Below are 13,605 nucleotides of genomic sequence, written 5' to 3'. Positions count from 1 at the left end.
GGCCATTCAAAGTTATTGATAAGATCAATGAAGTATCTTACAGGCTTGATCTTCCACCTCATTGGAAGATACATAATGCTTTTTATGTAAGTTTGCTAAAGCCTTATGTTGGACCAGAACCAAAAGAACCCATCATTGAAGATCCACCTTCGGTGGAAGAAACTGAATAGGTTCTAGAACCAGAACAGATATTGTTTCACAAGGACCAGACCAGCAGAAGTGGCCTTGTGACTTTGAAGTTTTTCTGAAATTCAAAGATCTATCCTCAACGGATGCAAAATGGGTAGATGAAAAGTTCATGCAGTCTTATCCAAGGATTCTTTAACCATACAAAGAAGCTTTTCAGCCGAGGACAACTGAATGAAAGCCAGAGCGCTGTCATGAATCAACACAAAATGAAAGAAAGAATTCTTTGTATCCTTCGTAATAATTATACTTTCTTCTATGTTTTTCATGTTTTCCTTTGAATTTAGATAAGCAAGAAAATCCATTCATTTGGATAGATTCGTGCATAGGAGCTGGCTACTGGTGAGTGGTGATAGGTCATGGTGGGTCCACGCAGTGGGCTAGAACATGGATAGTGCACACTTCCACCTATATGACCTGATTGGGTGCCTATGGCTGGAACTCAAGCATACCAAGGTCAAGCTCGCACACAGAAAGGATTGATGCCTGGGAGTGTGGGCTAGATCCGCCAGAACAGACAGTTACAATCTATAAGATGGCATGACCAATTAAAGTCTATGTTAGAGTGATTGCTTGATTTTCATTTAACATGAGTTAGATGCATTAGATTGAAAAACCATTACTGTTTTGTGAATGTGGACGGAAAGAGCTTTCATTTGACTCCCATATTGGGGGTCCCTAAAATCTAGGGCCGGGTCCTAAAAAATAGGGACCTCGGTTTGCCCTAAGAAGGCTAACCCTAAAAAATAGAGATTTCCTAAAATTTAGGAAGCACTTACTTTATTTAGTAATTTTTGCATTCTAACTGTGCATTTGGAGGTTTCTATTTTTTGGTAGTTGACACCTCACCACAGAAAGTTCTAGATGAATGGACGAGTGTCCCAACACTTGTCACTTGATCTCCAAGTGTTCTAGAAGAATGGACAATGGACAAGTATCCCAACACTTGTCACTTGAGTTTTCAAGTGTCCCTCCACTTGTCCCACCTCTAACATGTGGCTGGACACTTGTCTTTTTCAGCCTTAGTTTCCCTCTTAAGCCTTGAAGCTCTCTTTTCCTATAAATACAACCCTTTTCGTCTCATTCTACACACAACTCCCTTGCTGTAAATCAGTCCCTACTCACCCTAAAGCAGCCCACACCACTTGGATACAACCCCTACCTCTCCATCAACGCTTCCACATGATGTAACTACTCCATCTTCCACCTTTTCCCATGCTTTCCATTATCGCAACAAGTCTGTAAATGAGGTTTCAACTCTCTTATTACTCCAATTTTAGCTTTATAAAGTCTCTTTTCCCTTCATCTTTGGATCAAGTACAAAGTTGCAGCCATTGTACAACTCTACATCAACAAGAAGGCTAGCAAGCCTACCATTCAGGTTCCACTTCCTTTGAATCGGGTGCAAGCCTCCCCTTCGACATTGAAGTGGGGACTTGCGGTACTACAATTGGTGGCTGTGTCTTATGGGCTACATCTTCGTTGATAGATAAAGTGGACATAGCCTCCTCCTCCACTTGATGGGGCTGTTCCACAAACACCACATCACAACTAACCACTATCTTCCTTGCAAGTTGCCTCAAGGTCGTACGGTTTGTAACCCTTTGACTTCATATTGTACCCTAGGAAGATACACTTTTTCTACTTTTGGCATTCCACTTGGTCCTTGATGACCTTGGAACATCTTTCTTTCCTCTCTCATTCTTGACCAACTTATGCTATAATTCAAAGTCTCCAAAAGTATCTACCTTATCCCGAAGAAAATACACACACATCTTCCTACTAATGTTATCGATGAGTAACAAAAAATAAGAACCACCCAGAGTAGTAGTAGACATCTTACCACAAAGATCAGCATGTACAAGTCTAGAGGAGACTTTCTTGTTGTTGCTCTCTTGCAGAGAACTTCCTACTGAAGAGCTCGCAGCTTGTTGATGTGCTCCCGCATCGTCGACGACTTTGCAGGATTCATCACCCACATCTGAACTTCCAAGGAGATTCTCTTCATGGGTGATACCCTGTTGTAGAGAGAAGCCAAATGCTGCCAAATCCCTCTGGCCAACGTCATATGCTTTATGTGATTGATCACCTATGGTGTGCAATTGAGGAAGATGAAAGAACGGACTCGGGCATTAACACGATCCCATAACTATGCATGTGCCTCCCGTTCCTTCCGAATAGAGGGTAACTCCCCTTCTTCCACCTCTGGCCGTGGAACCCCAACAACAATGAAATCAGCCAAGTCATAGGACTCCAAAACAAATTCCATGATTACCTTGCATATGCCGTAGTTGTTCCCGTCCAACTGACGGTCCACCGGAAACGTGGGGAGTGTCAGGATCTTCACGTGCTTCTCAGCCATCTCAAGCAAATCTGCCATCTCAAGGGTTCACAAGGTCTTGTGAAGGGAGGCTGGGTGGGAAAAAAAGAAGAAGAAGAGGCTGCAAATAGAATGCAAGGTGACAGTGATGGCCGCCTTCTACCCGATCTACAGCCCAAAACAGTCTCCAATCAGCACCTAAATCAGCAAACCCTTGACGTCCCACTGTCTCCAAGCTTCAAGCCACCTGGGCTCTGATACCACGTGAGAATGCACAACGGAGATGAAGACAACTGCTGTAGAGAGCAATACACAGATGCAAGAGAGAGAGAAGCTAGTGTAACTCTGCTATATACACCAATAAATCGCGGAATATACAATGGAGAGTGTGGGGGGGCAAGGGGCCATTTTATATGGCCCCAGGCTGCTGGTTGGCCAGCACAAAAACAGCCGATAGCAGCCCAGATGCCCACGACCAGCAATAAGCCCAGTCGGCCAGCACATCTGATGTCGGCCAGGGCTGTACAGCAGGTCGGGTATCAAACAACCAGTCGGCTTGCAAACAGAGACAGCCGACAGCCCTCCCACACCCAGAAAAAATGGGAAAAGTACATGGAAGTGAGGAAAAATGGGGGTACACCAAAACTGGGCGGGCACGCCTACAACAGAGGCCCTGACAGTGTGTACAGAGGAGATGACTGCTAACATTAATGTCCTCAAGAGTGGTGCGGACGGACTCAATCTAGCACAAGGGCAGGTTTGGACAGGGAGTAGCGGCAGTCCATCCGAGGCCTCAAGCACTCTAGGAGGGCATGGCTTCTTGCCACCAATATGTCCACTTTGCACTTGCTTGGTGCTTAGGCAAACACCCTCATGGTGGATCTCCCTCTCAACTGGGAGGTTGAGGTGGAAGAAAAGGAAAAGGTGGACCTCTTGTGCCTCCACGTCGAAGGCCTGGAGCTCAATTGTTGGTTTCTAGAGAAGCCATTGAGGAGGCATTGGGCAAGGAGTTGGAGGTCTGCTTCAGAAAGTGATAGCGGAGCGGGCTTGGGATGTAACATGTCAACTTCATGTGGGCTACAAAACTGTGCGGGGTTCTTATCCCTCTCACAAATCTATTCTAGCACAAAGGCACACTTGAGGTACCCTTTTCTTGTTTGTGCTGAATCTTGTAACCAATTTTCCCTATGCATGCAAGGGGCTTTGTATTATTCGAAGAATATCACTAACAATTGCTTCTCTTTGCCATTAAGACAGACCTCGCTGGAACTGCACATGTTTGGCTTTACACTTGACCTGCAAGAGGATAGCTGTCATAGTGGGCAGCCAAGTGCTTGAAACACAGCAAGCTACTTCCACACTGCGTAATTTTTTTCCGGGAGAAGATCAGTAGCCTAGCAGCTCACAGGATTTGGGCGGGCTTGATGTTGCAAGACCATAGAAGGGGTTGCCATTCCTATTGTAGAGAGTGTCTGCTCGATCTGGACGTGGGCTTCAGTCATACCCTTCATGGCTGCTGGGAGCACCTTCAGCGCAGCTCCAAAGCTATGTAGGAACGGATGATAGCTTTCCTTTGCATTTTAAGCCCTGGACCTTGGGATTACTTGGCATTACAAGCCCTCAATGTGCTACTTGGCTGACCCCTTGGAGTGCTGCTAGCCATAGAGGGAACCCCCCTTCTTTTTGTTTGTTTTTCTTGTTTAGACCTACAATAGAGGGGTTATATCTGTCACCTTAGATGGTTTTTTCTTTATTAATGGATGGATATTATTATTATTATTATTATTTTTTGGGGGGGGGTGTGTGTGTGAAGAGGGGGGATGTGCTATCTGTTGTTTTCTTTTTTCACCCCCATTGTCTACACCTTGAGAAAGGCTTTGGTAATCGGTCCAGTTTGTTTGAATGCATAATGCATATTTTCACTTTGTGGCACTTTATGATTCTTATTTGTCTCACTCCTCTTCGTTAACCTTCTATTTATTGTGGTGATTGTGTGTGGTAACAGTGTTTTCGAGGCTGCGACTCCAGGCAGGAGATTCTCAGTCCAACAAAGGATTGCCTCATACTTTTACAAGGTTTGTACTCCATGGAATGCCTCCAAACTTCAAAGTTCTGTCCAGCTGTTGTAATGTGGTATTATTTGATTCTATGATTGCGGTCTTCCTTATGCAATCATAGGTGCATGATGACAGAGTATTCAGTATGGAGCAGTCGGCTTCAGCTGTGGAATAGTAGGCCAAGGGATTGCAAACTCCATAATGCTACTAAAGCGGTATGATATTTCAAGAAACTCTTTCTTTTTGTTGTGTGTGGCTCTTGACTTGTATTAAATGTGTTACACACACTCCGAACTCTGTGCGGTCCAAAGGATCGCGTGAGTTGAATGGATTGAGGGGGGGATCCACCTCCTCTTGCTCCTGTGGGGGTTGGGTTGGGATCTCGCCCTCCTCCAGGGGGGTGGGTGAAGGGAGGTGGGTGGGTTCAGGTGGTTGAGGTGGAGGGGATTTGGAGGAAGAGGGGGCAGTGCCGAGTGAGGCGAGGAAAGGGGGTGGACGTGGCAATGTAGAGGGAAGATCTTGGGGGGGCATGGGCAGGCCCAATCCAAGATGGAGGGATGAAGGGGTGATGGTGGTGTTGGTGAAGGAGGTGGCGAGGGAACTTGAGGAGGGGTTGTAGAAGGGGAGGGAAAGAGGGGCAAGGTGGCAGGTAAAGTGGTGGAAGGAGGGAAGCTCGTGCCCGCTAGGAGTTTTGCATGGAGGGTGGAAGGTTCGAGGGAATGTTGGGGGGCACCAGTGTGGGGGGAGATGTGTGTAAAATCCCTTAGAATGCCACCGTCATTCCGCTTTCTTGTCCATTTTTGCTTGCCTATTCTTTTGAAATCTTTCTTATATAGATTTTGCACTGTGCCATTCAGAAAGGTGAAGAAATCTAAGGAGGATGTACCTGTACCACCACTTATAAAGAGTGCAGCACTGTGGGGTAGGTGACTGCTTACACACCTTCAAAGGAAAAATATTTACATGGGTCTGAAAGTATAAGAAACGTTTTGAGATTAAATATCTAGAAGGGTATGTTTATGTATGTGCTGAGCTGAACTCAACTACTGAGTGGGTTTGCTGATTGTGGGAGCTAGACAGTGAGATAGCTAAACCAGAGAAAAAAATATATCCACATTTTTTTTTTGGGTCACGTGTGCACCCACTGCACTTGGGTGTCATGTGGACATCTCTGTACTGTAAAGTGCAAATTTTGAGTTAGTGATGTGCACTGAGCATTTGGTGAGTTCTAGTCACCAGCCACCATCAGGGTAGACCAATCAGTCAATTAATGCAAAGTCCTCCACAGTTTTGTAATCCACTTGGAACTGAAGTATGTACAATTGTCGAGGCAGGTTATTAGGTGAAGTGCCAGGCACCAGACATGTTTGTGGACATTTGGTAGGAAAACTAAGTAGTTGGACAATTCAGATGCACAGGCTAGTTATCCGGGCAGCCCATCTGGACAAGTATGGACAAATTTGGACATGTCTAGGGGGACCGGTAGGCCGGGCGGGTAATTAGGCAGTCAGACATCAAGTAAAGCACCTCAGGAACAGCCCAACCAGCCAGTAGTCTTGGAGCAGTCCATGCATGGCAGCTTTGCATTTTGCTCAGATTCTTGCTGTTCAGCCTTGCGTTAGTCTTTCGAAACTTTTCAGCCCAGAATAAAGCCTGCCTGTGCACAGTTCCCGCTTGGGTGAGCAGTCCGGCCTCCTGTTCAATCCAAAACTCAGCCCGCATGGACATCAGAGGAGGTAAATTCTACAGTCAGGCCCTCATTTCAAATCTAGCAATAAAGCAAATACACCGAAAGTTGCATAGTCACAGAGGTTTTTGACGTTTCATGGCTTTTGGAGTTCTGTTTCGAAAGGTTTTTAGATTGTGCGTTTGTGCGCGCGCGCGTGTATGAGGAAGGGCCAAAGGGTGATGCAACCTCCATTGAGCCATTTAAGCCCAGCATTTGCAGCAATCCGTTAGCCCTTTGTTGTGAGCACTCTGTTTTCCCTTTGTATGCACAGCAACGGCTGGCCCTTAGTGGGTTATTGGAACCCAATCGTGTGTTTGGTGTACCATCTCTCTCCTCTTCACTTTGTGGCATTAAATTTAACGTACCCAAGGACGTAATTGCATGCATTAATCACGCATCTTCCACTAGCCCATGTAACATTGGTATTATTTATTAGAGCTAAGGCTATGTTGAGGTTGTGTGCAGTTCGGTCCATAAGTTTGTTTTTCTTAGTGGATGGTTTGATTTTGCTCACCATTGAGCCACCCACTGGGAAGAGAAAACTCCGCAAGAGGAATCTTCCCAGACCTCCAATTCCAAGAAACCTGTAGTCACCAACACTAGCGGGGAGCTAATCAACACTCCCAGGATGGTCTCTCTGATGATGCAAAGCTCATGAGATTAGAGCTTAAAAAAGCGCCTATGAGCGGTGAAATGCGCCTACGGGCGGTAACTATGGAAGGATCTTGGGCCTAAAGCCAGTCGGGGGGTTCATATATATCCTTCAACAACTTGCCGAGGTATCCTCGATGATGGTAAACTCGTGCCCTCTACTATGCATTTGTGGTTACATTAGTTTTAAAGCAGATTTTTTGGTAGTTAAAAGGTCCGAGAAGGACAAAGTCATGTTACTCGCACATGGTGGCACGACTGGCTATCTACCACCTGGGATCCTATGACCCAAGTTGTTGTATACAAGTGGGACAATTTTGATGAGGACCTTGGGTTTCTTGCCACCACAATATCTCAATTGCCTTGAGAATGAGTAAAGGCATTTACAGCGGAATTTGCAACATGTACTTTTGTAAACAAGATGACTCATTTGGCCTTAAAGTTCCAAAATTTGGACGCAGAGGAGGAGGGGTGCTTCTCTTCCACAATAACCGTTGGGATGTCTAGAGTTTCCACCTGTAGTCTTTTCATCGTTGAGCATGCCTTGAACATGGAAATGAATCATAACAACAGGAAACCATGGATTGTTGAGTTCGCCGTGCCTAAGTCACATTAGTCTAATGACCATAAAGTACAAGTCCAAGCCCATTCCTGGGTCAAGTCACCAGTTATATAAGCTTCTTGCAGAAATTTGAGCACAACTTACACCCGATTGAAAGTACCAAGAAGACAAGACAAGGGGTTTCTTCTCTCTGTCTAAGAGGAGCAATATTGGAAGGAAAATTGATGCTATTATTGCCACGTGGTTGGACACAACAAGAATCCCTATCCCAAATCTTTGGCGCCTAATCCTAGCCCCACACCTTACATGGCAATAGTGGTTACTCTACCACGTTTGCTGGCTAATCCTTACATGGCAATAGTGCAGATCTGAAATGAGGTGTAGCAACATCCTTTGTCACACGGACTCTCTAGATCTTGCAATCTTATTCTCAATTGAATACTGACTCGTAGTATCATCTGTAGATTCTTCTTTATTCTCATCATGGTTCGATGGATTGGTTTTGGTAGATAGTGACTCTTCCTCTTGAAATACTCCTCTTCTTGTAATTCTTTTGGGTTTAACAAGATGTGGTTCAACGCCAAGCGGTAACTCAGGCAACAACTCAACAATTTTGAGCATGGTTAAATCTGGGCATTGGGTGCCAAACAAGTGTGGACTGGAGGTTGGGTAGGTTGGGCCGACCAGTTGGCCATCCATGAGGGGGCTTGATGGTCTATGAATATACTATGCATAATGGAGTTGATAGTTATATAGTCTTGTGGGTTGACTACCATGAGTATGTAACATCTTGTGGGTTGACTACCATGAGTATGTAACATCTTTTGGGTTTAACAAGATGTGGTTCAACGCCAATCGGTAACTCAGGCAACAGCTCAACAATTTTGAGCATGGTCAAATCTGGGCATTAGACAACAGTGGCTGGGTGCCAAACAAGTGTGGACCAGAGGTTGGGTAGGTTGGGCCGACCAGTTGGCCATCCATGAGGGGGCTTGATGGTCTATGAATATACTATGCATAATGGAGTTGATAGTTATATAGTCTTGTGGGTTGACTACCATGAGTATATAACATGCACGTTCCTAAAAGGTGAATTTGGGCATGTTCCTGGATTCATCTAAGCATATATATATACACCCCACCTTCCCTGCTCCCTTTATTTTATTCATCCATCATTTTACTTTCTTCAATCAACATTCAAGCAATCCACAAGAGCTCATAAGCATGCGTTTTGAAGGCGTGTAGAAGAGTCGGCTAATGTTCAGGAAAAAATATTTGCATTTAATCAACCTGGGCTTCATCTCCATACGTTACTTTTTTCTTGGTTTAGAGTCATAGTTGAGAACAACCTTTTGCTTTTTAGAGTATCCGTTCACATAGGAATACATAGATTAGCAATAGGTTATGGAATACTTGTTTATGCGTTTTTAGTTTTCTGCTGTCATTATGGAACACTTGCATCTAGCCAATTAATATCACAGCTTAGTTCTTGTAGAAACTTGCTTCAGTTAAAATTCTGTGAAAGTGGTCCCAAAGTGCACATAGGGCTTAGATGCTCAAGATGCCAAAGCCTCATAAGGTCAATGGGAATACAAAATGTGATGCAGGGACCAATTGGGCGTGGGAGATGACAATCACACTAGAGGTGGAAAGTGGCTCCAATTTGTCGCAATTGTACATGGTTCATATAGCTTTGATTGGTTCCACCTTGTTATGGTGGGGGACTTATTTGTAGCATCATGGGGGTTGGACTTGGGATGATTGGTGGTGGTGGTGGTATGGAAGGACTTTACTCTTGTAGACCGTTGACACAATCTTAAGAAGCAGTAGGAGACCTTCTCTCAGAACAAGGGTGAGCAGGTAACCAAGTACTGAGGGCGCTTTGGGAAGGTGTTGGTCATGCTCTAGAAGTCCATCATGTTGAAGGAGCACTGAATACGTGGATGGCTTGTTGAAGCCGTTCTTGCACATGTTTGTTTGTGTGTAGAAAACTCGCAAGTCCCTTGGAGGCGGTTCGACTTTCAGGACTTGGGAAGGTACCCTAAGCGGATACAACATCAAGAACAAAAGGGCAAGGATACTTCTGAGGAAGGAGCTGTTACGGCCACAAAGGGTAAGGACAACTCTAGTGGGCGAGTGCCTAAGCCTTGAGACTCTCAGGAAGAGTTCCAAGCCAAGCAGCTGGTACGGTAATGTTTCAAGTGTGACGCCACTAATGCAAAAGATTGCCTGACAAATTTGAAAGGAGCAGTCAAGAAGGAGGCTACTTCATAACCTTAGGATGATCATGGAGGAATACATGTGCAAGTGTCGGCTCTGTTCATTTCTCCGTTCATTTGCACACTAGGGTTACAGAATTGCATGAAGCCGACATGTGCTTTAAGGGAGACTGTTGTGAATCCCAAGAACTGGGTAAGTAATTCAAAGAACCATGAATGCTCAGCTTATGCACAAGATGGTACATTAGTTGTAGTTTTTCATATGGGGTACCCCTTGATTGTGTTTGTAGAAGGACAAAGTTTTCAACGGTGTATGTGAGGAAGAATCTTCAAAACCGTAAGAGGAGTTTGGTGGGAAGTCTTCGACATCATTGGTGGTTTTGTCAATAATTGTGACACATTGGGAGAACATGTCAATTTATGTGTCTTAACGAGAGACCGAAGCAGATCACATCGGGAGAACATGTCAATTTATGTGTCTTAACGAGAGACCGAAGCAGATTTCTTGCAAGTCAATAGCTGGAGTTTTTTTTTCTTTGTATCAGAGACCTTATTTCTTGGAGTAGGCTGATTGTCCATAGGGAGGATCGTCCATTGAAGCCAAACATGGAGTTGTGGATGCTGGTCTCAACATTCATGGCCAAGGAAGTATAGGTGGATACAGGTCTTAGTCAGAGGTTCCGAAGGAGTAGCATCTACTCTTTTGATTCTTTCATCCGTAGGAGAGCTTTGGATTTGGCAAAGGGGGGTTTGGTGATTTATTTGAGTAGAGATGAAAATGTATTTGTGGCTTTTGGAAGGCAATTGAAGATCTTGCAAAGATTGGGTGGATTGCTGACATCTTTGACACTGCACATAGCTTGGTGAAGTTTGTTACCAAGGGGCCCAAGGTCTTGGCAATGTATCATCCCAATAGTGACCTTGAGCTTTTGAAGCTGAAACCGGCCTTCAGAAACTTGACGGGCGGTGAAAACAAACACTCGCACACAAAACACTTCAACACCTTTGAGGACCTGAAAAAGAAAATAAACAGGGGGAGCTAGAGTGCTCCTGCAAATAATACAAGGACACCGATTGGCCCCAAAATGCAGTGGCGCCCCCAGGAGTATTTCTTTACTTGATCAAATTTGAGTACAAAGTACAACTTGTAGAATCCTCCACCAACAAGATCCCTTACAGTTTCACCCAAGGCTTCCCCGAATGAGAACTCTCGTTATTACATGTCATGTGCACAGTGTGTATCTACCGTGTGCTACACGCACGCAAGACTAGCTTCGAGGTTTGGGGAAGCTTGGAGCTAGGCAGGCTGATTGGCGAGTTGAGTTAGGGATAGACTAACGGGCGGGCACCCAAGTGTGGATGCCCGATGAACGGCCAAGAGCCTATAAAAGGGTGGCCAAGGTTAGTCATTAGTCATATAGAGTCTCGCGTGATTTGTGAGAGCTCTATGGTCTAGAGCCTGGATCTAGTGCAGACGTGCACCTGCTTTATGCAGCCGAGGCCGGTAGCAATCTCGAGGCCTGCGAGGGTAGCTTCGTGGCGGTATGGGACGTTGCGAGGTAGAGATTGGTCGGTACGTCAACCTAGTTAGCTCAGCTCGTGGCTCGGTGGGGACAGCCAAGATTGTGGGCTTGCCCACGGCTGTCATGGTTGGGTGGTGAGTCAGGCCTGCACCCCCCTTCTTGTTTGTTTGGTTTGTTTGCAGGTTTCGAGTCTCGAACCGGGAGCGTTCTACGAGGAGATTGTTGGGGTTTTGACAGTGGTATCAGAGCGTACCTTGTGAACGAGCAAGTCGGTAGGTAGAGAAGATGAGGTCGAAGAAAGGGGTATGTGTTCAAGAAGCTTGCTGTTTTGTTTATGCATGCTGCTGTTTTTCAGATAGTACGTGCTTTTTCATCAAAGAACCCGTGATGGAGAAGGTGGTCTAGTAGGGTTGATTTGTTTTGCAAGAAGAAGGCTAGATTCGGTGTTTGTGCAGTCGCATGAACAAGTTGTGAGGGGAAAAAAAAAAGCATGTTAGTTTTTTGTTTGAACGAGAGAGAGAAAGCGTGAGATGTGGATCGTTGGCGGTCGCGTGCTGGTCATGTACTGCTGGCTGTTGGAGGCGCACGCATGAAGTCGGCCAAGCCTACGAAGGCAGGCGTCCAGGCCTACGCAGGCAGGCGTCCAGGCCTACGCAGGCAGGCGCCTAGGCGAGGCCGGCAGGCGCCCAGGCCTACCCCGGCTTGTGGCCAGGCCTACGCAAGGCCATGCCTACGCAAGCAGGCTGGCGCAGACAGCCACACATGCACAAAGTGGCGCCGGCAAGAAAGCATGGACGGCAACCACCTGGCCGACGATAGCAACGCAGGCGCTGGCAGCAATAAATCCAGGAGGGAAGAGAAAAAAAAAAAACAGAAAAGCATTGAAACGCCGATTTGGGCTGTTTCGTTTTTTTTATAAAGATTAAACTTTGTTTTAAGAGTTTAAAGGCCCCCTCTAAGGTTTAAAGGTGTGTTTTTTTTTAAGAAAGCAGAATATATATATATATATATTTATAAACACAAAAGCAAAAGCTCAAGTTGCTTTTGGGGAAGGTTATATAAACCCCTTAAGTGGGCTTCTTGCCACACATCTCTCGAGTTTTCAAGCTCTCAAGCTCTCAAGTTCCCTCGCACTTTTATTGTGCAAAGATCGAAATTTCTCTCCACTTGCCCTCTTCAAGATGTCGACCCAAGAATCGGAGTTGGAGCCCCTTGTCGAACGCGAAGGCTTGGCGGCTACGGAAGATACCGATGCCGATCTTTTTGACGATTATGTGTCAAAATTTGATTTCCAAGAGTTCAAAGTAGCTCTCAAAGCTTCTTCTTCGGAACATCAGGCACAAATCGCCGCCCAGATGCAAGCTTTGCAGAACTCCATCTCTCTCTTGACCACTACCCTATCTACTCTTTCGGGTATGGATACCTCGGCCTCTGCTTTAGGCCCCAATATTACTCCGGAACAGTTCGGGGGCGAGCAAAAGTAGCGTACTAAGGAGATCGTGGACACTTGGCTACATAAGTGGCAGGTCCATTTTCAGTTTCATCCATATGACGATGGAAAAAAGATCCAGTTAGCAGCAGGTTTCCTCTCAGGCAAAGCTTTGCTTTGGTGGAAGGAACTCAACCCTAAGCCAACAACTTGGGCTTGACCATGACCTCGCAGCACCTCACTTATGAGGTCTACCTCCAGAAGTTTACGGACTTGCAGATGAAAGCTACAAAGATGGATCCCACTACTCTTTTGGGGTTCTTCGTAGCTGGTTTACCAGACTCATACCGTTTACAGGTTAAAAATAACAAATGCAAAACATTGGACGAGGCCATTCATTCAGCTCGTATCTATGACGATACAATGGTCTCTTCCAAGTCTAAACCCGTTACCAAGCAGGGGAACAAGCATAAAAGAAAGTTCTCCGCACCTATGGCTAACAGGACTGAAGGAAAGTCTTCGGACCAACCTTCGAAGAATTCAAGTTCAACTCCAGCGATGAAGAAACGACTCCTTAAGGCTTTAAAGCTCAAGAAGGAGGGACGTTGTTTTATCTGCGAAGAAAAAGTACACATGCGTAACGAGTGCTTGAAGCAAAAGGGTGCAAAGACCAACGCAGGACCCACGCCAAAGGCAGCTAACCAGTTGTCTTTGACAGGTATGTCAGTTACTATACTTTCTCGCCCTAGTACATGTTCTGATTGTTTGTTCAACTCTAAAGTTTTTGACTTGCATGATCGCAGGTTTCGAGTCTCGAACCAGGAGCGTTCTACGAGGGAATCCGATGGGGTTTTGACAGATAGTGTGTATCTACCGTGTGCTACACGCACGCAAGACTAGCTTCAAGGTTTGGGGAAGCTTGGAGCTAG

The 13,605-nt window shown here is 45.6% G+C and overlaps 1 protein-coding gene across 2 annotated transcripts in view; it reads left to right on the top strand.

Moving 5' to 3' along the window:
- Positions 1-13,605, top strand: part of LOC147618897 (protein RETICULATA-RELATED 1, chloroplastic-like) — an 83,599-nt gene that overhangs the window by 44,066 nt on the left and 25,928 nt on the right. The window contains exons 4-6 of one of the 2 annotated variants that reach the window (XM_086774000.1): positions 4,512-4,581; positions 4,699-4,778; positions 5,421-5,485. In XM_086774000.1, the coding sequence (XP_086630126.1) occupies positions 4,512-4,581; positions 4,699-4,778; positions 5,421-5,485 (215 nt within the window). The remainder of the gene's footprint in view (positions 1-4,511; positions 4,582-4,698; positions 4,779-5,420; positions 5,486-13,605) is intronic. The other variant, XM_086774001.1, reaches the window with a different exon arrangement.

The sequence above is a fragment of the Cibotium barometz genome, chromosome 34 (genome assembly GCF_041138505.1).
Source record: "Cibotium barometz isolate CiBa-2024 chromosome 34, ASM4113850v1, whole genome shotgun sequence".
Taxonomy (NCBI): domain Eukaryota; kingdom Viridiplantae; phylum Streptophyta; class Polypodiopsida; order Cyatheales; family Cibotiaceae; genus Cibotium; species Cibotium barometz.
The sequence above is the reverse complement of the archived record's forward strand: the minus strand, read 5'-3'. Positions and strand labels throughout refer to the sequence as shown.